Source organism: Anarrhichthys ocellatus, unplaced genomic scaffold (genome assembly GCF_004355925.1).
Source record: "Anarrhichthys ocellatus isolate YVR2014 unplaced genomic scaffold, GSC_Weel_1.0 scaffold2, whole genome shotgun sequence".
Classification (NCBI taxonomy): domain Eukaryota; kingdom Metazoa; phylum Chordata; class Actinopteri; order Perciformes; family Anarhichadidae; genus Anarrhichthys; species Anarrhichthys ocellatus.
The window spans coordinates 8,758,919-8,784,254 of record NW_022280032.1 but is presented as its reverse complement, the minus strand read 5'-3'; the positions used below and the strand labels follow the sequence as shown (position 1 = coordinate 8,784,254).

Below are 25,336 nucleotides of genomic sequence, written 5' to 3'. Positions count from 1 at the left end.
GTTATAGTGACAGTTTAAGCAAATATGACAGAAAGTAATTTGTATTAAAGCTACCGGCTGTAGCTTTAAGCATATTACTTTAATGACATGGGGCAGTTTTGTTTCAACCAAAGCTGAAGGGTGGGGACGCCCTCGTGGATTGACGTAAGAAGATACAATATACCAGCAACGTTTGATTCCAGCTGGGGCCCTTTATTGCACGCCATAGCCGTTTCTCACCCCTTCATGTCTGTCTCTATTCCATCAGCTGTCCAATATAATCATACAGATGTTAAGGGTCATTTAGCACACACTACAGGTCAGTTCCACTGGGTCTGTTTAACAGGAGTACAATTACGGTCTAAAGCTTCAAATTCTTTGAAGCCATTACTACAGAAGCTATTACTCTTCGTCTGTGTAAAATCACGGTGTGTAAAGATTAATTACTCTTTGGAATGGTAATGATGTCTGTCAACAGGATAATTGCAGAGAATTCGCTTGGAGTCTTCAAATGAATGCGATTGTGTGACCACTGGAGGTTTAATTTGAGGATTAGTGGTGGTGAATGCATTTTAGGACGACAGAGAGCGGGGGAAAAGATTTCTCTCTAAAAAAGTAGAATAACATCCATGCAGCATCACCACATTAAGACAGAAATAATGACGATAAGAGCTGGAACTGACCCCACGGTGACACCCACAGGGTGAACTCCTGACCTGCAAATAAAGTCATCATACATTATCACAACTCCACACACCATTGCTCCGGAGAGATAATGTCACAGAGCACCCGAGCCATCTCAGATCTTTCACATCAGCACCGTGGTGCTCCAAAACACTATGGCAACTGCTCACATGTGTAATCTCTCCCGGGTGTGAGATGCAAACAGGGCTAATATGTTTGAAGAGAAGGCAGTGATCACATTCCCAAGTGACTCCTTGCATCCTGCTAGGATAACCGAATAAAGAATGTTCTCAGCAAACCACAATCCCGCGCTCAAAACACTTGATCCTAAGATGACAAGCAGCGGGCTATCCATTATGCAATAGTCCCCCTTTCTCCGACACTTATCAGGAACTAGAGCAAGTTCTCTGGGTGGGATTAACATGTTCTTCCTCTTGTCTCTTTGCTTTCAGAGGACAGAAAGGTGGTATGGATGTAGCTGCAGAGTTATTGCGTTTACTCTGAACAGAATGCATCGCAGCACCTACTGAAAGCGGGAGCTGCAGCAAGATAGCGGGGGTCATCGAGTGGTGAGAGGGGGAGGGAGTAAGAGAAAGAGACTGAACATGGATCAACACGACGGGACTGGATGGTTATGCAGCATCATGCATGGAAACGTTCATTACACACACAGCTACATCATAAACATGACAAATGTGCCACCACTGCCTGAGTTTGAACATGTTAAAAGTTACAAATGTATTAAGCCATTCCTGTCAGAAATACAGGATTGAAAAGACTTAAGTTTGAGAAGAGAACTGTTGTGAAGCCATATTACAAGCTCTACTTTATCTCTCTCTTTCCCTGCTTCCTTTCTTCATCCCTCCCTCATAAAGCCCCCGATCCCAGACTAAACCAATCCGCTGTCACCAGCACTTCATTCTTTACTGTGTCGGCCTCCCGTCCGCACTGTTTTTCCCTTAACACACACACACACACACACACACACACACACACACACACAGGGCCTCTTCTCCTCTGTGTGACCTTGACTGGCTAGCACTCCAGGGCTTGTTCTTTGCTTCCCTCTGTCTCTCACTCCATCTTTTCACGCTCGCCTCCACTCTATTTGTCCGCTTTTCTACCTCTTGCTTTCTATCACTCCCCCCCCCCCCCCTGACCGGCTGACGTTAACCGGCGCTGTCCTTTTTCCTCCCCGCCCCCCCCAAGACACATGGGAGAAAGGGAAAGAGCATGGCAGAGAGAGGAGAAGTAAGAGACCTCCCCCTCCTCCGCAATTTCAGTCAGCTGAGGGAGAGTTCACCCTAAAAATAACTGTATCAACAAGTCCCATATATACGGATCCTGTCTTATACTGTGTACTAATAAAAAAACAGGTCTTTCATCCATAATTTCACATGCGGACAAATAAGTTTCTGATATCAAGCATTACCTTTCATTACATTTTTCACATATTTTATTTTCTTCTATTCTTTTACAAATGCAATTTTATTTTCTTTGCAGCGCATATTGCTCACTGATTCAAAGTGTGATTATGCTTCGCTGTAATCGGCTGATACAGCTTCCTGTTTCACCGGGGAGGGTGATGAAACAGCGGGTCAAATCTGTGTTTCACTGCAGGTGTTACTACAAAAACATCTAATTGCCTCCATCACAGCATTGTAGCCTGTTCCTCTGACTCCAGTGATGCTTGAGATGCTCCCGATGGCTTCGATCACATCATACACATATGTGTAATAAAGTGGAGCTGTTAACTGTTTGACTATCCATTCAAAGCTAAATAAACTTGAGCTCAAGTGATGAAGCGATCTATTAAATGTCAAACAGGCTGATTAAGCGCTCTCTACAGTTACGCTATTCCTGTGACATTTTCATACTCAACATCAGATATCAATACAGCGAGCCGACAAGACCGCGGAACAGCTCACGGCAGCTTTATGCTTCAAACTATATTAGGAGGGAAAATAGAGGGCATCATGAATGAATACCTCCAGTAATCCTCCTTTTAAGTTTGATCATGGAAATGTAGACTTGTTGAATTTAGCTTTTAATACCTTTTCTCCAAGCGTCCAGCTGTTCGTCAATTCATTTTGCTCTGAGCAGCATGGACATTACAAGACTGCCACAGCAATCTCCTCAAATAATTGTCCATCCCACATTAGTAAAACAGCCATGAAGAAGAGGGACATCATCAATTTCTACAGGGCAATAATAACAAAGAGGTTATGGACTCACAATCTAACGCTGACACTATACTTCACACCATGTTAAAGAGTCCCCACAGATCCACTCCATTTACCATTTCATTTCCTCAGCAGTTAAAATCCAGTCATGCATACCAAGAACTGCATGTCTTACACCATCGAGCTAGTATACCACCAACTGCTAGAGACCAGGGCATAATAACGGCCTTTTTGTTGTTATTGAACAATTGATTTTGGCCTGATGATGGCGCTTCATTAAAACGTTATGGCATCACCACAATTATTATAATTCATCCTCTGGTGACCACAAATGGTTGTATACGAAATTTCCTTGGAAAGTGCCTAAAAAGGAGCAATTTCTGTAAACTATATTCTAAAAGTTTATCTTTTTTAACAATCATGGTATTCCTTCTCTATTAATCATATCAAACCTTTTAAGGTTGCTGATTTATGTGCAAACATGCCAAAAAAAAAAAAAGGTCTATACATGAGGATCTCTCTTAGTGCAGGGCAGGCTCTGCATGCCAAACTTGTGTCAGTTAGATTGGTTACTCCTGGCGGGAGATTTAGACTCCAGCCCAAATGCAAGGCCAACATCACCCTTAATCAATAGCGAACCTGACATTTTACTCTATATGATATTCAAGTGGTACATAGTGTGGGATGCCAGACATTCAGAGTACAGGACCACACATCAAATAAATTGAAGGCAAATTGTCCCAGATGCTCAAACTCTGTCTCCAGAAAGGAGGGAGATAACAGAATGTTGACAGACGGATAATACTTTATGCTGCAGAGCCAACAAGTGAAGCTCTACACTGTTTTCTATATTATTTTTGGAAACATTATCACAGACTGTGCTATTCTGCCTAGACTGAACTGCACTTTGCAATAAGACAACAGGGGAATGCGTCCAGTGGGGGACATTGCTCCACCACGAGAGGCCATAAAGCTGTATTACTGATCCACCTCTTGTTGTCACTTATACTGATCAGGGTGATTTATGCATAATACATGAAGTCAGTCAACCACAGGTCCCCCGTCAGAACGCATCTACCCCAAACCTAACCTGTACCTGAAGCATTCTCCCTCAGTGGAGTCGATCAATAAAGGCATCAGCTCCTGTCCGACAAATCTACAAGTCAGCTCATCAACACAGTCATCAATAGATGATGCTGGTAAGCTCTTCATCTATTGGTCCCCTGCCGATGGATGTGTTTCAGTTGGAAAGAAGCCCCTCAGTTTCTGAAGTGGGAATAGAAGAGAGTCTGTGTGGCGCAGACATTTCACAAGTAGGGACGGTCTTCTACTTGTGCACGGGGTGACGATGCCGCCTGCCTGACAGACTTTTCACACTTGCTGGTGACGGTTAAAGAGGAGAAACACACACGATCATGTGTAAACCCAATAATTAAATCACTGACAAAAGAAAAATGTGGTCAGTTAGCATAATTATCATTAAGATACAGTGATGTACGAATTCGACATAAGATTGTAATCTACAAACATGTAGACTTAAACTATTTATTGATCATCAGAATCTGCAACTTTATTTATAAATTGATACATTTTTCAGTCACTTTTCAAACAAAAATGCCAAAATTTAGCTGGTTCTAGTTTCTTTTATTTGACGATTTGCTGCTTTTCGTTGTCCAGTATGACAGTAGACTGGATATCTTTGTGTTTTGGACAAAAAAAAAAATAATAATTTGAAGACGTCATCTTGGGCCCTATGAATATAAATGGACATGTTTCACCATTTACTAGCATTTTAGAGAATAAACTATCAATCAAGTGACCAAGAGAATTGTTGACGGATTCATTTTTATGATATAATCATTACTTCCAGCCAACACAGATGCATACTAAACCTAAACTCTATAACATCCACCTTAGACCTCCAAATAGCTGTTTACCGTTGCATTGGGCTTTTAAGTGTTCTGTGTTTGAACAGTCTGCACATCTTTAGTGTTTCCATACTTTGAAATATAAAATATTTAGTTTTAAAAAGTGAATTTCTGTATTTGCCAAAGGCAAAGCAAAGTAAAGTGAATACTGCCACACCATCTCATACAGGAATTTTGTTCCTGTTACTTTCAGCTGTGTGAAGAAGACATTGGAGCACACCCAAATGTATTCTTAAACAAACTTAAAGAATCAAATATTTTTTCCGATTACCATTTTCACTATGATAAAGAAAGATTGGCCACATGTGCGCTGGATAGTCTGAACACCTCCAGGTTGTCTCTTAATGGCCTACAATCAAACCCTGCAGGAGCATCAGTCAGCAGTCTGGTCGTTGTTGTTTTCCAGTGGGTATAAATAACGGGCCATTTAGCCGTCACACTGAAGAGACGATGGTAGGGTGCCACTTATCCAGAGTATTCTACAATATACTGTTTTTTAAGTGTGGTATTGATTGAAGCACACATCCAGTCTTATTGCAGATGTTTATTTGACAGTAGCCAGTGGTTTGTGTGATCGTCAGCCCTCATATGATCAACCCGTTTGTCCTCACCCCCCTTTAATCCTCTGAGGCCATAATCGATACATCCCTGGTAGACCTTTCTCCATCTCCCTGCCAGTCCACCTTGAGACGCGGTGTGAATTTAAAGGCCACAGCAGTGCAGCGAGGGAAACACCCGCCGGAAAGGAACACCCACCGACGTAAATCAATTAAATGCACGCCAATCAAGTATTGAGCCCTTTATTTAAAAGAGTAGCCCCAACACATTAGCAGTCAGCCTAGTCATACTTCGCAGTCTATTTATCCCTGGAAAGGTCCTTTCGTCTTAGCCTGGGTCCAACAACAGGTTTTCAGGTACGTTCACTCTGCAACATCTTGCCTTTAATTACTTCAGCACCTCACACTAATGATCACTCCTGATGTTCCTATCTCACCTAAGACCTGCTACGAACAAACATGACTCCTGGATCGTGAGGTCCCATACACTCTACAGTCCGTTATAATCCAAACATTCCCCTTTGCATCCCTCCTCGACCTTCAACTAGAAAAGAGCCAGCCATGCTAGCAGTTCTGTGAGGCTGTACTTAGGCAGAATGGGGCTTAATCTTTAACATCTTAGTTTAGTTTCTGAGCCTGCTAGCATTTGCATTTAACATAAAGGGCAGCTAAGTCTGAGGTTCATAAAATGATGAGGCACAAAAAATGTGAACATGTTTTAACCATATCAGGATATCAACAGATATCATGATTCATTGTCTGAGAAACAGGCACTTCTAAGCTGTGGGCTCGCAGCTAACGGTGCTAACAGCACAAACAGTGACACAACGGCCCAACTATGTAAACAAAGCAAGGATAAACTGGGATTACAACACACACAGAGGAAGAGGGACTTCATTCTCTGCTCAGGTACATGAGTCCTGTATATCTTTACATAGCATATAGTTATTTTCTGCTATATTAAAGCTCTGAATATTGAATATTGCCCCGTTAATTTGTCTGGACCAAGGTGGAGGGATGACCAACGGATACTGCTGTGCAACCCAACCGGCTTCGCAAGGATTCCTTGGTTAGCTAATAATCTGTAGTCGTACTTCTGTTCTTTGGAACAAAATTAATTTTGTTCCAAAGAACTTTTTCTGGGCTTAAGTAGCTACACGGTATCCTTTACATGGAATAATGATTGCAACTTATTTTTCTTACCTCTGCTGTATTCCTGTGGACACATGCAGAGGCTGCTCTCATCCACGGATGAGGATGATGCTGCTGTACAGTATCATGTGTCGTCCGTGTGTGGCGAGATCACATTATCTCACGTCAAAGGGAAATGAACACAATGAGCCCCTCCCACTTTGCCTTTTGCTCTTTCACACCCCCCGGTCCTCGGTAGCAGCAGGTGTTATCCTCCTATAACCTGAAGATTTAGTTGGTAATTAGCATTACCTCTTAGCCCCAGAGAGTTATTTATGCTTCATGGCAACGGGAGGAGACACGGGTCGAGTGTGTTTCTGAGCGAAGAAATCACGCCTCAAAAACACGTGGGAGAAATTACTCAAATATGCCTCCTTTGTACCCTCGTTACCCCTCTCGCAGCTGCACGGTTATCGCTCCCCGTTAAGCAATAAGCTGCATTCCGTTAGTAAGCTATTTTTATTTTTTTGGCGGAATGTCGGAAGCCGTGGAGCATTAGGAATAACCAATATACACTTGGTTTTCATTGTGGCTAGAGGCTTTGACCTTGTGTTTTGTTGCCCTTAAGTATTGTCAATGTCCAAAACATTGACAACGAAAGACAACGCACACCGGTAAAATGATGCATATGATAAAGTGGCTGTGTCCACAACAGGTTCACAATTAATCGTCCACGGTGCATTGGAATAAATGCAGGATTTGGGCTATTGATAGGCATCCTCCCAGGAGGCAATTAACTGCACTGATATTACATAATGACTGCCCACACTTTAGACTAACATCACCGGTCCTCCGGCATGTCAAACGGAGAAGGCTGTTTAAGAAGAAGGAGCGAAAGAAAAGACACACGGGGAGTGACAGACAGTACATCCGCACCTTTTCTTGTCAAAGAGAAACAGCGGGTCAGAAATGAAACACCTTGAACCTGTCAGCGTGCTCTTCGCAAAGAGTGGCAAGGATCTTACCTTTGCTGTTGTCCTCTTCCCTGTTCAGATACATGGCTGTTAATTCACTCCGAGGCAAATACGATGGCGTTGTCTCAATTATCTGTTGGTACTCCTCTGGCGTGTCTCGTGAACTCCGATGATGTGTTTGTAGTAGTAGCTGTTTATTGTTTTGTTGCTCCTCAACAGACTCTCCTCTCCTCCTAGTGGATAGGTGGGCTAGCCAGTTTGAGACTCTCACTATCTCCCTCCTCTCTCCCTTCTCCCTCCCTCCCTCCCTCTCTCTCCATTTTCTCTCTCTCTCCCTTTAATAACCACCGGTTCACTGTGGCTCAGAGGACAATACATAAGTGACTTTTTTTTTGCAGCTGTCTTTAAGAAGTCTGTTTGCTCTGCTGCAACGTGAGATCCTTGATTATTTTTGTGTATCTACCTGTCATTCAAAGATAAAAATATCCCCCTGCTGTGTAGTGAGGAGTGCAGTTAGCTCACTCGTGGGATTTTAGACAAGGCTTGCACCCAAGTTGCATGGCTTAATTGGTAATCTCATTAGTGGTGGAAGAAGTATCCAAAATTGTACTTACGTAAAACATTAACATATTAAGAGTAAAAGTACTCATCATGCAGAATGTTGTATCATTTTATATGCTATATTTTTTTTGGTCCCAATGTATTAAAATACACAAAACCTATATTCACATAAAATTAAAAAACAGAATCTTAAAAACGATCACAAAACTAAACTGCAATATCGTAGCTTACTGGTTTATTACCCCTGATTCATATACTGCATACTGTAATTGAAAATGAACCTGTTTGTTAGATAAAACAATACATTTGAAGATGTCACTTTGCTTTGTTTCGTAATCGTAATAATGGTTTGTTGCAGCCATAAAAGTATAGCTGTCAAATGAATGTTGCGGAGTAAGACATGCAATATTATAAAGCGGAAAAACATGGAAATACTCATGTTAGTGCAAGTACCTCAAACCTGTACTTATGTGCAGTATACCTGAGTAAATGTATTGAGATACTTTCCACTTCTATACCTCTTAAACCACAATGACAAATGAGTCATTAAAGCAACATCATCCTGTTACATTAAACACTGATCTGAGGAGAGGAAACGACATAACGACCATCTGGCCCCCGTCACTTCAACCATGCGGCATATCCATATCCTTACCCCTTATATAAATGATCGTCAGATGGTCCTGTATTCACAACACTGTCCTGTGAGTTTATTGACCACATTATTAGACACAAGCCAGAGATTAAGTGCTGTTGTGTGTGTGTGTCATCTGCCAGTTTTTTTGATGCAAGGTGATGTGGCTGCTCTACGCAAATACGATGAAGAAATGAGATGATTTTAACACTCGGTACTCAGGCTGTCTTTCATCTCTCACACACACACACACACACACACAGCCCTGTAAGTGGTGAAGGAACAATTTGTCCATGACCTTGACTTAGTCCTAGAAAAATCGAGTCTGGAGGCAATTTAAAACAATTTCTTCAATTACTTTTCCTTCTTGTTCTCAGAGCAAATTTCTAATTCGTGATGGAACTCCGTGTTACTTTCTTACATGAAGCTGGCAGACGGAGACATGCGGGACATTATAAAATAAAATGGGATAAGCCATTACAGTTATTAAAACTACCACACAAGGCCAGCATCACCACTTAGCCATTTGGTAGAAATGGTTTGAACAGTAGTTGTGTAATTAATGTATGCTATTAATATGGAAATCATGACAGTGCATGCTCATCAACCAATAACCTCTGACCTGGAATCTATACAATGCGGTCTGTAATGTTTTTATTGCACTTCCCAGCCATTCAGTCGCTCTCAGTGCGCTTGAGTGATAAATATGCAGGTTCTCTTTACATGCCTGCAAAATAGAAGGCTAATATTCAATTCAATCATGCGTCTCTCTGATATCACAGATTACAATTCAAAAGGATATGAGTTGAGCTGTACTATAGATGCAAATGCTGTGAGCAACACTGCAAATAACAGTGTGCCTGCGTTTTGTCAACAGAGCTGGGAAGGTCATTTGCTCAAAGCATTCTGCAGTGATTTCCATTTGATTATATTTTGTTTTGCGCTGCGCTCCGTGTTATTTGATCACTATTGAGTCTTTTGCCTTTTGTTAGGGAGAATTCTCTGCAGACTAATTTGACCACAGGCTGTTACCCAGATTTCCCCCTCCTGTGCTCCCAGCATCATTGTGCCTGTCACTGATGCATCTGTCTCCACTGGTATCTATAAATACCCCCGTCTCTCCCCTTCAAAAACCTGATTCCCATTGATTTAGTGACCTATATATACATCAACACCTTCCCCTCCTTTCCTCTGGGTCTCTGCTCCTTCTATCGACGACCCTTTACTGTCTCCAATCTTGATTCACCCCTTCCCTCCATCATTCTGTCGCTTTAACCTCATCTCAGACTGCCTTCTCAGTCCACCTTCTCTCCTCTTGCTAGAAAGCATGAAAGACCTGTTCATGGCGGAAGCTCAAGTCATGACACACAAAGGGGATTCGAATGAGCATAAGAACAGTGGCTGGTGCATCATTTCTATATTTCAAAGTCTTGTCATTGTGGTAAACTGAGCCTCATCTCCAGTGTGTGTAAACACTGGAGTAGATGCTGAAAGGAGTCTCTCAAAGAGGCACAACATTCAGTATGAAATCTGACTCTGGTTGAAATAAGATATGGATGCAAAGACGCACACTTAGCAAGTGTGTGTGTGTGTGTGTGTTTAGGGTTAAATGAAGGCTCTAAGATTTAATTATTGCAAAATAGAATTCTGGAATATAATGCTATGCACAGTAATGTTGAATACATAACAAACAGCACGGGATTAACGATGAATAGCCCTCCTGTCAAAACATCCGTTCTGTTGAAACGTATTCAGGAATAATGTGGGATTTATGGACCTCAAGCATCTGGTGAAATCCGCGAGAAAACACATTTCCATATTCCTATCATGCAACTTGTAAGCACACAGAAACACCTTAAATTTGTCAAGTGAAGCCACACAGATCACAGAGGCCCATCTGTGTACAAGCAGCACCACAGCTGCACAGAGATGGAGACTAGCATGACTGAAAATAAGATGGACGGAGAGTGATCGGTGCCTGTGATTTACTGCCACATCACCCAAGCTGAGCATACACCTGTAGTACATAATAGCACTGCTCACACTCCACCCCACTCCCACCAGAGCAGGACTAACAGCGCTCCCACGACCCCACACTGACACCTGGTGGCTCCGCGTAGCAGCAAATCACCACAACATGGCTCTTGTGCCCCCGAGGGGCCACGATGTCATGCTCGCACTCTTCAAAAAAAAACTTTGCCCTGCTGTTTCGTTTTCACGGCACTATTTCAGACGAAAAACAGCACTGTCTGCTCTTTTGTTTTCTGTCAGACAACTACTGGACCTTGAAAGCAGATACAGCGATAAGTGTAAAATAGGAAAGAGAGAAACACAGTGTAACCCACAGCACAGACTGCACCAGGCGATTTCAGGACAGTCAGTTTATTGAACACAAAATTGTGACAGGGAACACAATATATATATATTTTTTTTTTTTCCAATTGCATTGTCAACAATGTCTAGAACAACTGTGCCATTCACCACACGTATTCATAAACACCCTCTTTGCCACAGAGAGAGACTTTGTCGATGGACAGTGGGGTGAGGGTCCCTATATTTTAAAGTGCTAGAATGCACGATTCCTCTTGGAGGAAGACAACAGAGGCCCTGAAGAGACCCCAGAAGGCCTCCAAATTCCCCGCTTGCATCATACATTGTGAAGTTATTTTTGTCTGTGTCCATTGTTTGTTTTTTCTAGTGTGTGTTTGCAGCTTCTACTTATTGCATATCAGTGAGCTGGTTCATGAACATTTTCAGTGAATGTGTAAAGCACAAATCTTTAGATTAAAATGTAATAAACTCTTCACTATGATAATAATAATACATCTCATAATATCTAAGATACATTCTTATATCTGATTCATTTAGAATATGTAGGCGATATACATTTTGTGGATAACTGCTGATGGGTGACATTGTGGACACCATCACATGGGTCTCTTATAACGACCTGTCGTCTCAGCCCTATGGATCAAGTTTTACAGACATAGATAAACTTTCTTACAAGACTAAAAAGTTAATCGCAATCGACTTCTCCACTTGAATAACTCTGACTTTAAACCATGTCAGGGAAAGCAGCACATTGTTTTCCAAGAACGTAGTCCGAGTATATTCAAAGTGGGCCATGTGGTCTCTTGTGCCTAAAAATCCTTTGTGCTTTCTTTGATTGTATACACTCTAAGTCATACATTTGGTGTTTCAGAGCTCCTCTGCATCGACCTGCAGCCCCGGCTGTGGATGCTGGGGAGAGTCGATGGCAGAGGAGTGTGAAAGGTAGAAGGAAAGAGGGGAGAGAACACGGGTCTGACAATCAAAGAGAAAAATACCGCAGTGTCGCACTAACAACTACACATCAACTACAGCACTACACAGTCAGACACGCACGCACGCACATATATATATAACCAAATGCACACGGTCAGTGAAAGTTCACAGCTGAGTGAAACAAAATTACTTGCACAACATTTTCAAGATTCAACCAAAGATACAGAAAAGAAAATCTGAAAACAACAAGGGAGTGGGTGGGGGATGGGCAGTTAAAAAATACCATAACAATAATCTCAACAACACAAAAATAGGCATTAACACAATAAAACAGCATATACGAGATGAACTGGCAATAGGAATGTTGAAAAACAGTAATTTCTAACGACGAGCTTACGCAGCTAGACAGCTCTTTTCACCGTCTTCCTGTGGCCCAGCTGTCATCTGTCAGCAAGGCCGGAGGTGCCAGTCCATGTCTAGCAGTTCTAATGTCCCTCCCTGACCTATGGCTCTCCGTTAAGACATCGATAACGCCGAGATTTCCTCGCTTGTGATTCAGTCGTTGCAGACTTGGCCCTTAGTGCCATCAATGTCATGTCGCAGCTACCTCATGAAAGAAGCACCGTTCACAGATGTTAAGACTTACAGTCTGATGTCAGCAGCTCCCTAGAGGCCTCGTTCAGGCTGTATTTCATGACATTTCACTTCCAGAACTGTCCTATTAGCCCCAGAGGTCATTCATTTAAAACTACCTACATTTCTGTCATCATTAAATGATGTTCCGTTTGGTCCCAGTTGATGAAACAGGACAATAGGCTGACCAGCTTAACCAATAGCTCAGGAGAAATGGCACCTCCACAAAAACCCTCCTTGATTTATACTAGTGTTCCCCTTTGCATACAGTATAAAAAAAACTCAACATGCTGCATTTAAGTTCAAATGTTTGCTGCAATAAAACATGTTCCTTCATTTGATATGTCGACAGCATCACAACATAAAATCACCACATTATGGATTGGGCGGTAGGTGTGCAAATAAGCCATCATGTACAAACCGAACAATAAATCCTAAAACATACATTTCATATTTTCTGTACAATATAGTTAAGGTGGACACTTTGTCACAGATAAAACAACACATACAAATATATAGTGCTATACTACATATAGAAAGGGTTTCTGATAAATAGATCACTCGCTCCCACAAATGATAAAACATCGGAAAGTCGCAATCGCGTGTCGACAGTGCAACAGTAGAATTGAGGAGCTGCTTGGACAGTGGGAGCGAGGAAGGAATGTGATTGGATAATACATATCAAAGTCACCTTGATCTCCGGCGAGATGAACCAATGGCAGGGCTTCAGTGTCCTGATGCATAAACAAGATACGACAGAGCTGCTTTCCCCCTCGCAGCTTAAAGCAAACAAAACCTCTAAAACAAACAAGCCGAGATGTTTGGTAAAATCATAGAACACGCTGAAAACACGTCGGTTTGATTTTCTGAGGAAGAAAATCAGCTCTTCGGGTTCTGCCAATGAATTCTAGTTCAGACAAAGAATCTAAAGTGAGTGTGAACTCATCTGTAAACAATAATAATTACTTGTGGAGCTAAGTGGTTTGAACTGTTCCAGCTCAGGTCTTACTGGCTCCACAATGGATGACTGTACTCATGAGGCCTCAGCATGTCATGTCTGATCAGCATAATTCAAATAAAATCAGCTAATAACCTGCATCCTATTAAAACCCATTTAGTGCTCACGGCTAACGCTTTCATCTGAACCACAATTTTCAGCACAGGGCTGAAAACCACTGCCTCTCTGCTCTCTGTGGACTGACACTTTTTACGCGCACACAGCACTTTTAGCCGCAATCCAATCAGTGATGTCACAGCAGGTGTTTTCCATCATCTCTCGAAGGCAACACTCCTGCTGTGACGTCTCTGATTGGGGTGTGGCCACAACTATGACATGCTTGACAGTTTCAACCCATAGAAAGCAGCAGAGAGGCAGCTTCAAACTATGCGTACGTGTAGTTTGGAAGTGCGTAAAGCCCCCAATTTCCGAACACGGTCCCTTCAGTTTAGGGTGCGACTACGAAACAGGAGCTATCTTTTTCACTGAGGCAAAACAGTCAAACCATTGTGGTAGCACTAAATATCAAATGGAACCTGATCTACTTGGAAAGCTAAGGCAATCAAAGTCTGCATGGAGCTGAATGGTTCTGAGTTCATTACAAGCACTTACAGGAAGGGATGGGGCTTCTGAGGAGAGATCAGAGGGGCTGTGCTGGTATCACGGTAACGCATTCCCGGGGTCTTTGTCTGAAACTCAGGCTTACTCTATGTTTTGCTCTCATTCTAAATATACTATTTTTTAAGACATAATGTCTGGGGGAATTCTTTGAATAGCATTTTTTAGAAAATATTCTATTCTTATGTTTTCAAATATCTTTCTAAGTAAAGTACATGCATTTAATCTAGCGATGTATGATCACTATGATCTTCTCTGTCATTCAGAGACTAATGCTGTGTGAATTAGGTAGTGTCGGGCTTGCAGAACTGCAGCAACCAAGGGCAGTACATCTACTTTGGAAATTCGACAATCATTTTCACAAAATGCAATAAAATGCTGTAATTATAAAGCAATATTCCTTTAAAACGTCAACTGATATTTGTGGCTTCGTTTCCAGAGAGCTAGCTCAGCGTGCCTACTGGATTGTTGCGTGCCACCGTAGGCAGCTTGGCAAACAAAGGCTCCCCCTCCTCAGCTATTTCAACATTCAACACAACAAATTCAAAACAACATGTACTGACCGGCCACGCTTTGACCCATCGAAAATTTCTTTCAGAATGAGATGAACGCGGTGAGCGTGATGCATTGTGGGAGGGAAAGGCAGAAGTGCTTCTTAGTTGTCTTTTTTAGTCAAGAAGCTGATAATATATTCAGCCACACCCAAGAAGTAGACCACCTGGGCGATGCCGAACAGAGGCGCAATGACCAAGGCTCGACAGTAGGCTCCCTTCAGGAAGGCTGATGGTCCCTCATTACGCAGGATTTTCCTAGAGAACAAATAAAATCTCAGTATTAAAAGTGAAACAAACAGCCAGCTCTAGCTGTGTGCCAGTAGGTATGGTGTTGATTGTGCTTTATCTATCTTTTAATTTGTTTATTTATAATGTATCAGCTGTGTTGTTTTGTTGAATTTGCTGTTTCATAGTGTTTTGTGTGTTAATGCACTTAAATCCATTTTGACTTGACCTGACACATGCAGCATCACACATGCTGCAGCAGTAAAAGACATAATGAGGTCACCTGATACAGTCATTCACTCCACTGTACGTGTCCTCTGTGCTTCCTCGGTTCAGCGACTGCAATCTGGTCTTTATCACTGCAACACACGGAGCTCAGGTGAATACATAACGTCAACTAACGGGGCACACGTTGTTGTAACGACGTTCACCGTCCCGCTGCTCACCATCAATAGGGTTGACAGCAACGGCCGCTGTGCTCCCCGCGAGGCAGCCCGATATGAACGACACGTAGAAGGGGGCGGGCCCGTCTACGCCTCTTTTGCCCAGGCTGTTCAGGTTGGCAAAAAGGGGGAAATAGATCATGGAGAAAGGAACATCCCTGCAAAAAGAGAGAAATAAGTAAAAAGACAGTAAGTCATGTTGAAGTTCATTGAAGCCGGTTGGTGAAACCAGTAGAGAGATGTGTTTTTACCTGAGCACGGTGGCACCCAGGCCCTTATACAGCCCAGCAATACCCTTTTCCCTAAATAGTTCTCTGGTGAGCTGAATGGCTGTTGGAGACTTGGTCTCCACAGTACCTGCTGCTACCGTCTCTGGCATCAGCTTCCTCTGAGCCGCTACGGAGCATAAGAAACACAACATCAACAACAGCAAAGGCTTCGTATAAAGTCACCAGAAACAATACTAAGAACAGGTATGTGGGCAGACATTTTGAATTCATAACAGAAAGAAGAGACCAGCATCAAGCTCTTGTAATCTCAGCCATGAACCACATGAGGCCACTGTTTCTCCAGTTTATCCACTACTCTTCATTCTTTGCTTAAACTGCCATCTGGATTGAATTTCCGCTCACCAATTCGTCCAGCATCTTGGAGCTGGATTTTCAGCATCTCCATAGGAGTTGTAACAATAACCTGCAACAAAGCAAAATAAAGGTGTCAGATACAAAGGATTGATTCGTATTAGAAAGTGTCATGCAAAACATGTGTCCAGTGTAACATCAGCTATATGTCAACTCTTGTTTTCCTCTGTAATCCACGCAGTGGTAACTAGTTAACTGGATTAGGGATGAGATGGCCATGTTCTGGGCTGCAATCTTAATCCAAGGTGTGCTACACTTAATCTAATCATGTCCCTCGGGGCTTGAAGCCTTTGTCCTCATTGAGAAGAGGCATTTCCCTCTGACTCACTCACTCGGTGCACATGGCCAAGCACTCTCACAACGTCTTATCTGATCACTCAAATCTAGCTGCCAGTGTATCGCCTGCTTACAGGACAACGTTTCAGTGATTAGAAATCATTCATGAAAATGACACGTTACAGGTCACGTTCATAGATAACGGGGACGATCTACAGAGACCGACTGTGAGCATGTTTCTGCAACTACCTCCTCTCATTCCAACCTGGCGCTGGCTAATTCTAGCTGTAGGCGGTGATAAATGAGGCGAGTGGCTGAGGCCCAGTGGTGCGTGTGTGTGAGCTGACATGGGTGGCGTTGAAGGCAGCAGTTCCAGATGAGAACAGGAGGATGCAATTAAAGCAGCACTTCACTCACCTGGCATGTACCGGCCCCGCAGCCAGCCAGCATCTCTTTGAGCAGAGTGAGTTTTCTGAAAGAAAAGAAGATCACGACTGGATCAGATTAAAGCGAGCACAAGACTGACAGAGTGGGATCCGGGCAACTTTATTTCTGCAGTCCTTGAAAAAGGAGTTAACTCTGTCTTCTATTTCAACATGTCTGGCACAAGGGCAGATTAATAATTCACACGGCGAGAGGCTGGGCAAGACAAGTCAATCATTTATCAGCCTGCATGTTTGTCACAAACGAGATGGAGATGGATGTCCCAGAAACCTTCATCATGGGGGACAATGGGTGGGTGATTGATTTGAGCAATACGATGGTCGCTAATGTTTGACATCATGTGCTAATTTTACTTTCAGACAGGGCTTCTGCTGACACACATACAAGTAATTCTGTATTTTTTGAAGCAAACAGCTAACGACTGAACGGTGGAGGATTAACAAGAGCCCTGGTGAAAACACTGACAGCTAACGTGTTAGGTTACATGTTGGTAAACACGCCGGTCGATCACAAGATGAATGAGGGAGTGGGTGTGTGTCAGTCAGCCTGTTAGCACTTTCATTCCTCACCCATCCTTGGAGAGGTGGTGCCTGAAGAGGTCGTTAGCAGCCAATTTGATGGCTTTCTCTGGCGTGACTAGTGTTAAGTTCACCGCCGCTCCTGAGACAATAAAAAGGACAGAGAGTAAGAAAATGAGAGGCAGAGAGACGGGCGAGAGAGAATGGGAGATAATTGCCTGTAGCAGCCAGACACAGATCCATGTGTTTGATATCTGGAGCCTCATTATGAAGCTGAAAGTATTCAGAAACCTATGCTACCTAACTGCTTTCATGCTCTCATTTTTACACTTCAGTGAGCTCACACATTAATCACAAGAATCTAAAAATATTTTTTTTAAAAACGTACCTCTGTACATCCCAAAATACCCCTCCGACCGGATGGTCTTAATAAGGCAGTCTGACCTGAAACACAAACACAACAGTGGTGGTATGTTATTTATCTGGGAACCTTATGACAAGCTGATCAGCCCTGACTATAGCCCAGCAACATGTTTATACGTTCATATGCAAAAAGTCAAATACACTCATCTCTTACATGCTGGTGTAAAGGCGAGATCCATTTTGCTGGTTTTGCAAGCGAGTCTTGGCCAGGTCAATGGGAAACACACAGGTCACTCCAATCAGGCCAGCGATCCCCCCATTGATCAATTTGGCAGGCAAACTGGACAAAAATATGAAATATAAAAGGTCAATAAATGAAAACCAAATGAAAGTCCACAGCGCTGCTGTATTTGTAGTCGCTCCACATTCCCCCTCACCTGATCTGCTTGTCAGCCATTTATCTGAAGCCCCGGCTGGTCAAAGTGTCAATCTGTCTGTTAGCTAGTCACTCGGTGGTCAGCTGATTACAGCAGTGTGTTGCTGTCCAAGTGGAGTTATGCTGGCTAATCGTGCGCTTGCAGTTGCTGTTAGCTCGAGTTGGGGGATATCTGTAAAAGAAATAGGAAAGGTCACATTAAGCATTCTCAAAAAAGTGGCAAAGTAATACATACAGAAAATACCGTCCAAAAGTTATTTTGTCATTTTTGAGAGCGACATCATAAGTGTTTGTTTTAAGAGGTGAAAGGTGAGATGGAGGTGCTAGCATGGGGTGTTTGCATTTGGAAATATTTTTTCTCTAGCTCTCTATCTATTTCAGCTAAAACTCCACACATTAATGCTGGCTTGGTATTTTACAGTCAATGTGGGCTGTATGGCAGTGAGAAGAACTTTCTGACACGGACACACCATGGCCAACCCGGAGTGACAGCAACGCATGGGACCCACCTATAGTATTGGATCACCTGACCAGCGAGCAGCAGGCTGTTGCAAAAAGAAATGCCGAGAGAGGAGTGTGATGCCTTTGCAAAAGACGACATGGACGTCGGCTGTATTCCAACACTCAAAATGCACATCACCTTAAAGGATCGGACTCCTGTCTAAAAGACTAATATCAGTGTTCACCAGGAAGTGAAGGAGTACCTGTGTGAGATTTCTGGGGAAGATCGTGTCCAAGGAGGGATACACAATGAGGAAACCTTAAAGAGGAAACGCCCTACTACCGTTGGAGAGGTAAGACAGATGCTAGGCTTTCTCTCCTACTGCAGATCTTATATACAGGACTTTTCACATCTGGCTAAGCCGCTGTATGAGCGGTTAGCGGCCCCTCCAAGTGGCACAGAAACATCACAGAAAAGAGGGAACCAGGGACAGTTGCCTAGTGGGACACATGGGACATGGACTGAGGTACACCACCAAGTATTGAGCCACCTAGTCGACAAGCTGTCCAGCTCACGGGTACTCAGTTACCCTGACTTCAACCAACCATTTGTCCTCCATACTCATGCATCGCAAGATGGCCTCGGAGCGGTGTTGTACCAGCAGAGGGAAGGAAACAGTGAGCAGGGTATCCCGGTGCAGCAGGAGGAGCCAGCACCACTTCAAGAACAGGCAGATACAGACAGGTTGGTCAGCACAGTACAGCCAATATCCAAAGACAAAATACAAGATGCACCACAGAAAGACCCGGTAATAGGCAAAGTATTGGACTACTTTTTAGGGAATGGAGTAAACTGGAGATCAAGGCAGAGGGAATTTTGCATAGGAGGAGTCAGTCTAGATGTCGGCTAGTACTCCCCAAGATCTACCATCCTCTCGTTCTCAGGGAGCTTCACGAGGAGATGCAGCGTGACGTGGAGCACTTCATGACAAATGTGTGTGAATGCCTCAAGAAGAGGAAACCAGGAAACCAGCTCCGATGATTGAGTATGAAAACCCCTCACCCATTGGAGTTAGTCTCAGTGGACTTCCTGCACTTCCTGCAAGTCTAAAGGGGGGTATGAATATATTCTGGTGGTTATAGACCATTATACACGCTTTGCCCAAGCCCACGCAACTACAAACAAATCAGCAAAAACTGTGGCGGACTAACGATTTAACGATTTTGCTATGTGGACATCCTTTTTGGAGTAGAAAGGAAGAACCAGCCAGGCTCATATCAGGCCTATGTGGATAAATGGAGAAAGAGGATGACAGAAGCCTATGAGATAGCATCTAAACATGCAGGCAGGTCAGCCGATAGAGGTAGAAAAAAACAATATGGCAAAAGAATTTATGGTCCAGAGTTACAGGTGGGCATCCGAGTCCTGGTGAGGAATACGACAGAGAGAGGAGGGCCGGGCCAACAGCAAAATCCACATCCACTGAATCCCACAGCACCACCATTCTATCCTCAGGGCACATCCGATGTGTCGGACATCTTGCTCCATGGAGCTCATGTGGACCTGGATGAAAACCCAGCTACTGACGGGGCACAACTGGAAGACATTAGGAATCCAGGAGAATGTGTGGACTCTGACAATGAGATGCTGGAGGGAAACAGAATAGAATAATAAACGCTGGAAACAGGCACCCTCAATAAAACGTTTGTTTGAACCTACCAATTCACCACAAAGGAACGGAGGAGCAGCCTCAACCACACAGCTAAGAGAAACCTCAAAATCAAGTCCAGGAATCCAGATCAGAAGCTGACTTTCCTCCCAGGTGTGCTGAGGACCAAACCAAGTACAGCGCTCACTTACATGTGGGTTGGCAGGTTAACAGCATCAAATCCAACTAAGCAAGCAGCAAATCGTCACAATTGAGAAGCTTGAATAGTTGCTATTAACTTTCTGTCGATCGACTAATTGAATCATCCCTATGGTTGATTATCAAAAGCTCTGTGTGTCGCTTATTAATCCCTAAATAGGGACAACAGTACAAGATACATCTTTATAATTAGTCGACAATTTAAAAATAGAGCTTTATCAATCCCTGTAGACTGATAACTTTATGTTAAAACGACTATCATCACTGGAACATCTGTGTGTCATACATGTCCTTGAACTCTCCTCTGTCCTCTGTATGCTAACACAGCTCTTTCTGCGCAAACAGAGGAAAAATATGTGATGTGGACAGGATGCTCCATATTAAAGGTACAGAATGCCTTCAGTGTAAAAAGATGCTTCCCATTTCCCCCCATCATTCTCTCCACCCCCATCGTCCACCAATCACAACCTGCCTCTGCGTGTGCAACCCGCCTCCTCCTCCTCCTCCTCACTCCTCCCCCATCACTTCCCTCAGTCACGAGTCATGACTCACAAACAGAGCTTTTCCGTCTCAGATCGTTGCTGACTGGTGGGTTTCTCTGTGAAGTGCATCTGCACTCGCACAACACACGACTATGACTGGTTCCTCAGATTCAGTTTCAGAGAGGTTGCGCAGCATGTGTGGATGTTTATGTCCGTGGATAACCGTATCCAGGTGTGAATGCAGCTGTGGTCTGGTATGTTTAGTTTGGATGGGCACATTGAGGCCCCCGCTGGCTGCTCCAGTGGAGGAGGAGGAGGAGGAGGAGGAGAGCAGGTCAGAGAGCCACATCTCTGGTCTCTGCTGCCTGGACTCAATCAGTTGTGATACAGACACATTTTTCACTTAAAGCATGCTATGTTTGTTTCCCTATTTCCTGCCACTGACTCCTGAACTGAACTCGTCAGCACACCGATTCCCTTCAGACAATGATTTACAGACTATACTGTGTTCTGTTAATGATAGGACTGAGGAGATGATGTATGGTGAAGACCACTGCCGTCTTTATGAGTAACCCATCAAACCGACGTCTCCCTTCTCCATCATGCTTGAGGCTCGACTCGTCCACTTCGCTTCCTCCACTTCACACAACTATGTCTGCAGCAGGACATTTATTTCACCCACAGTCATGTAGCCTGGCTGGACCGTCTTGTCATGACAATTGGGAGTCTGTGTGGAAACAAGTAGCCTCAGTGTGCACAGTCCACAGCACAGTGGCATCACTCAAGGAATTCCTTTTATTCTCAAAGCAGAAAGAGTTACAGTCTGTACTGGGGTTTCTGAATCACCTCAATGCACCACTTAAAAGGCCGCAAAGGATGCAAGGTCATTTTCTTTTTCAATTCACTGCACCAGTAAAGAGGAGAGTTACTTTAAATTCAACAAAAAAAATGATTTAAAGTGACTGAAAACTTCAAGTGAGTTGAAACATCTCTCACTTAAACACACGCAGTCCCACAGAGGTCATATTTTTAGGTTTTCACCTCTGGAAACAGATAAACACGGTGATTGTGCAACTCACCCGCCATGCAGAACCTTGAACTTAACAACTTAACTCAAGCCAGCCACTGGGCGCAACTTGATTAAAGAGTTCGGGCACCGACTGAGATAACAGTTCACTTTTTGACCCTTGTTCATCATTTCAACACGAACAATGAGGCAATAAACCGTTTGTACTGACGAGGACAGTGAAGAGTTATGTGGAATCTTGTCGTTAAAGCAGCAAGCAGTCTTCTTTTGATAGAAGTTAGGAAATTAAATTCCTAACGGCTTCTTTCTTTTACTTAAAATACATATTTTGTTGTTGCCTGTAACTGGTAATGGTAACGTTTTATGTCACCTTTTAGCACTCCTTTTAATGATTTAATTCAATGTTTTTTACTACATTTTCAACCATTCTAGACAAACGAAAGGACAGATGTGTAGGCATTACTCTGTTCATAAAAACAAGACAAGAAGCTTTTCTTTCTAAAAATACAAACATTGTGTTTGAAGTGCTTTAAAAAGCTGACATCACTGGATCAGAGCGAGGATAAATAAGAAATTAGGTGGCTGCAAGGCATACATGCAGCTAGCTGCTTGTAGCTGCTCTGAGGCATGTCTCAATCACAATGACATTTACAAAAAGATCATTATCTACCCCTGCAGGTACATGTCTATGTCTATGTCTCTCTCTCTCTCTCTCTCTCTCTCTCTCTCTCTCTCTCTCTCTCTCTAAAACAGAGTACAGATCTTGCTGACTAAAGGACAATCAGCTTGTTGAAAGACAGGAAGCGAGCCAGCACCGTCGCTCACGTGACTGGTCGAGAAGACGGTGAAAGAAAGAAAAATCACACATCCTTCCTCATTATCTTGTTACCAGTCCATCTGTCTCAGATGCACTGACTCCATTAATGTGTGTGTGCGTGCGTGTGTGTGCATGCAATACTCTATCGGATGTCGAGTATTTCTCTGAGCTGCAAGAGCACCAATCTGTAAATCTAGTATGCAACTCAAGCTTTACACAAGCTGTAAATATATGTATATCTATTATTGTATGACTGACATCCAGCTTCATACTGTCCTTGTGTATATTTGTTGCATCAAGTATTTCTATTAGATAGGATTGTGTTTTAAATATAGTTATAGCACTGACAGCTGTATGCCTACTGTTCCTCACAACAAACCTGACAGCTGCTGTCGTGCCATCACCGTGCTTTTTTAAATTTTAAATAACGGTTTAAGAGATGCAGCCTATTTTTGGGATATCTACAGCACTGCAGAAACAAGGGATGAAATGTGTGGTGTCACAGATAGATCTGATTGCTATCCCCTCTTCCCTCCAGCATTAGGATTATAAACCTAATTCCTATTTATGAAAGCTCTCTCGCAACCTATATTCACAACCAGTGGCGTGTGGGTTATGATCTTGGGCACAGCGGTGCATTTTCCACTAAATGTGCTCTACAAAGTGCCGCCATTAAACATGCACAGTTATGCATTGTTGTAATCGACCCTTCTGTAGATCAGAAGTAACAAGCTGGCATCAACTTTCCAGCAGCACAAAAGCCCCTTCAGTGCAGAGAGGGGGTGCAGTGCTCAGTCCCTCCTCAGGTATCTCTGGTGGCCCACTTTTTCAAGTCACCTGGGGCTTCTCTCTTGTGTCTCCTCTGTTCTCCCTCTCAGCTTTCTTCCCAACCTTGATAGGAAAATAATGGTACCACTGTGAGTGGAGAAGAAGCTAAATGCAGCATTGAAGCATCTGATTACAGTTTGCAGATTACAGTAAATCCTACACTGGCCTGAAGGACTGCATCTTCCCACAGCACAGCTACACGCCATTTCCATTCAGCGCACATAAACCAGTGACATTTAGCAGTCCTTGCCATTGGCATTTTAGCATACTTTTAGGAAATGCTACATGGGTGCATTCCTGCATGTGGATTAAATGAATATTTAACGTAATGTTGTCTACTGAATGAGAATAAAGTGATGTTTTCAGCATCAGTTCCATTAGAAAACACAGGATGTCACCGTGCACCCTTAAAGCATGGCTCACCTCATCAATTATTTCAAGGCTGCAGGAGTGTTTTATTACACTGCTTGGCCTCATAACCTAACCAATACACTGGGAAAAAAGGTTGCTTCTTTTAAAAAGCATGCATTATTTCTTAACCTCTTACTCAGCAGTTTTCCCTTCTGTGAGGAGTTCAAATGTTCAAGTTGGACAAAATAGAAATCGCCTCCAGCATTCAAGATATTCAGCATTAATAACCATTTAATTAAAAATGATCTGTCTTGCCTTTCTTTCATCCTGTCCTCACTGTGTCACAGTATGTTAATGTTTAGCTAGAGTCAGAGGGGAATAGCGTCACGTGTCTCTACCAATGAGAAAGGAGGTGGGTACAGTTTAAGTGGGTTTACCCTCTACTACCAAACACTAGGACCCACACCCACACGACACGATGAATAAACCCACACTGCTAAGCGGAAGCCGGCAGCAGGCGGCCGCCTCAGCACCTTACAGGTCCAGGGGAGGGAAATTCACTAACTGGTCCGGTTGCTGTGTGGTAACGTCCAAAAATCAAGCAAGCTAAAATTTAAATACAAAAATGATGATAATAAATACCCGTTAACGTTTCACCTGTCACCGACGGCTCGTCGGTTTTATGGGTTGACGTTAAAATGTGACATATTAACGACCCGAGCACAACGGTTGACCGTTATTCATAACGTTCTCATTCATAACCATTGTAGCTTAACGTCCCATGTTTAACCCTTAACGTTGTGTATTCAAACCCACCATATGTAACGGTAGAGAATATGCTCGCCTTATTGCCACATAACGGAAAATGATTTTGCCGTCTCTCACAGCGAAGCGACAACACGTACAATCACAATACTAGCTATAGCTTTCTATCTACATTTAAATAGGACATCTAACGTCAGCTTAACACGTTATTCCCAGGTGAGATTTTATACCGGCTTCAAGCCAATTCACATTTACCAAACAAGACGATCCACAAGAAGACTTTTGCTGCATCCCGTTATCTTTACATACCACATTGAGCGTTTCCGATATTTTCTCCCGGTATGGTTGGGGTGTGAAATCAAAGCCTTTTACTCTGTATCTTTGGCTGACAGAACGACAGTAGCTAAACCTACCGGTGTTAGTAGCATTTGAGTCCAGCGTAGAGAGGTAGAGGAGGTGGGAGTGAGAGCAGGGAAGGAGGGGGGAGAGTAGCTGGCGATGGAGTAGAGCTCGGAGGAAGAAAAAAAAATGAAAAGGGATTTAAAAAGGGGGTCCCCTAGTGGTATGTAGTAGAAGTACAGACATATTTTCTATTTGCAGTAAAGGTGTAGAGGGTGGGGGATGGGGGGGGGGGGGGGGGGGGGGGGGGGGGGGGGCCAGCGTCATCGTGACGATTCATCTCGACCTTGAACACTAAAATAGAAAAATGGCTAC

General features: G+C 43.2%; 2 protein-coding genes across 8 annotated transcripts in view; both read right to left on the bottom strand.

Annotated features, from left to right (window-relative positions):
• Positions 1-7,718, bottom strand: part of syt7a (synaptotagmin VIIa) — a 70,583-nt gene extending 62,865 nt beyond the window's left edge. For 3 of the 5 annotated variants that reach the window (XM_031871301.1, XM_031871328.1, XM_031871318.1), the window contains exons 1-2: positions 7,488-7,718; positions 663-695 (exon numbers count right to left, since the gene is read on the bottom strand). In XM_031871301.1, coding sequence (XP_031727161.1) covers positions 663-695; positions 7,488-7,521 — 67 coding nt within the window. In that variant the 5' untranslated portion in view covers positions 7,522-7,718. The remainder of the gene's footprint in view (positions 1-662; positions 696-7,487) is intronic. The other 2 variants (XM_031871338.1, XM_031871311.1) reach the window with 2 other exon arrangements.
• Positions 7,719-10,968: 3,250 nt separating this feature from the next.
• Positions 10,969-25,130, bottom strand: slc25a22a (solute carrier family 25 member 22a). Of its 3 annotated transcripts, none has more exons than XM_031865496.1 (11): positions 25,036-25,130; positions 18,045-18,215; positions 17,822-17,947; positions 17,633-17,688; positions 17,296-17,386; positions 16,700-16,754; positions 15,998-16,058; positions 15,617-15,761; positions 15,369-15,523; positions 15,206-15,281; positions 10,969-14,952 (listed from the first exon to the last, which is right to left on the bottom strand). In XM_031865496.1, the coding sequence occupies exons 2-11, from the start codon at positions 18,062-18,064 to the stop codon at positions 14,799-14,801; spliced, it is 939 nt and encodes a 312-aa protein (XP_031721356.1). In that variant the 5' UTR covers positions 18,065-18,215; positions 25,036-25,130; the 3' UTR covers positions 10,969-14,798. The 3 variants fall into 3 exon arrangements, with proteins under 3 accessions (XP_031721356.1, XP_031721347.1, XP_031721360.1); XM_031865487.1 differs by having other exon boundaries at positions 24,932-25,126; XM_031865500.1 differs by lacking the exon at positions 25,036-25,130 and adding an exon at positions 24,878-24,899.
• Between the last annotated feature and the right edge of the window lie 206 nt (positions 25,131-25,336).

What these genes read in the sequence shown, in the direction of transcription:
- slc25a22a (XM_031865496.1), bottom strand. Translation starts at nt 18,064, where the DNA reads ATGGCTGACAAGCAGATCAG. An exon ending in GTATTTTGGGATGTACAGAG is followed by an intron (nt 17,387 to 17,632) that starts GTACGTTTTTAA and finishes TTATTGTCTCAG; the next exon opens with GAGCGGCGGTGAACTTAACA. An exon ending in CTGGGTGCCACCGTGCTCAG is followed by an intron (nt 15,524 to 15,616) that starts GTAAAAACACAT and finishes CTCTTTTTGCAG; the next exon opens with GGATGTTCCTTTCTCCATGA.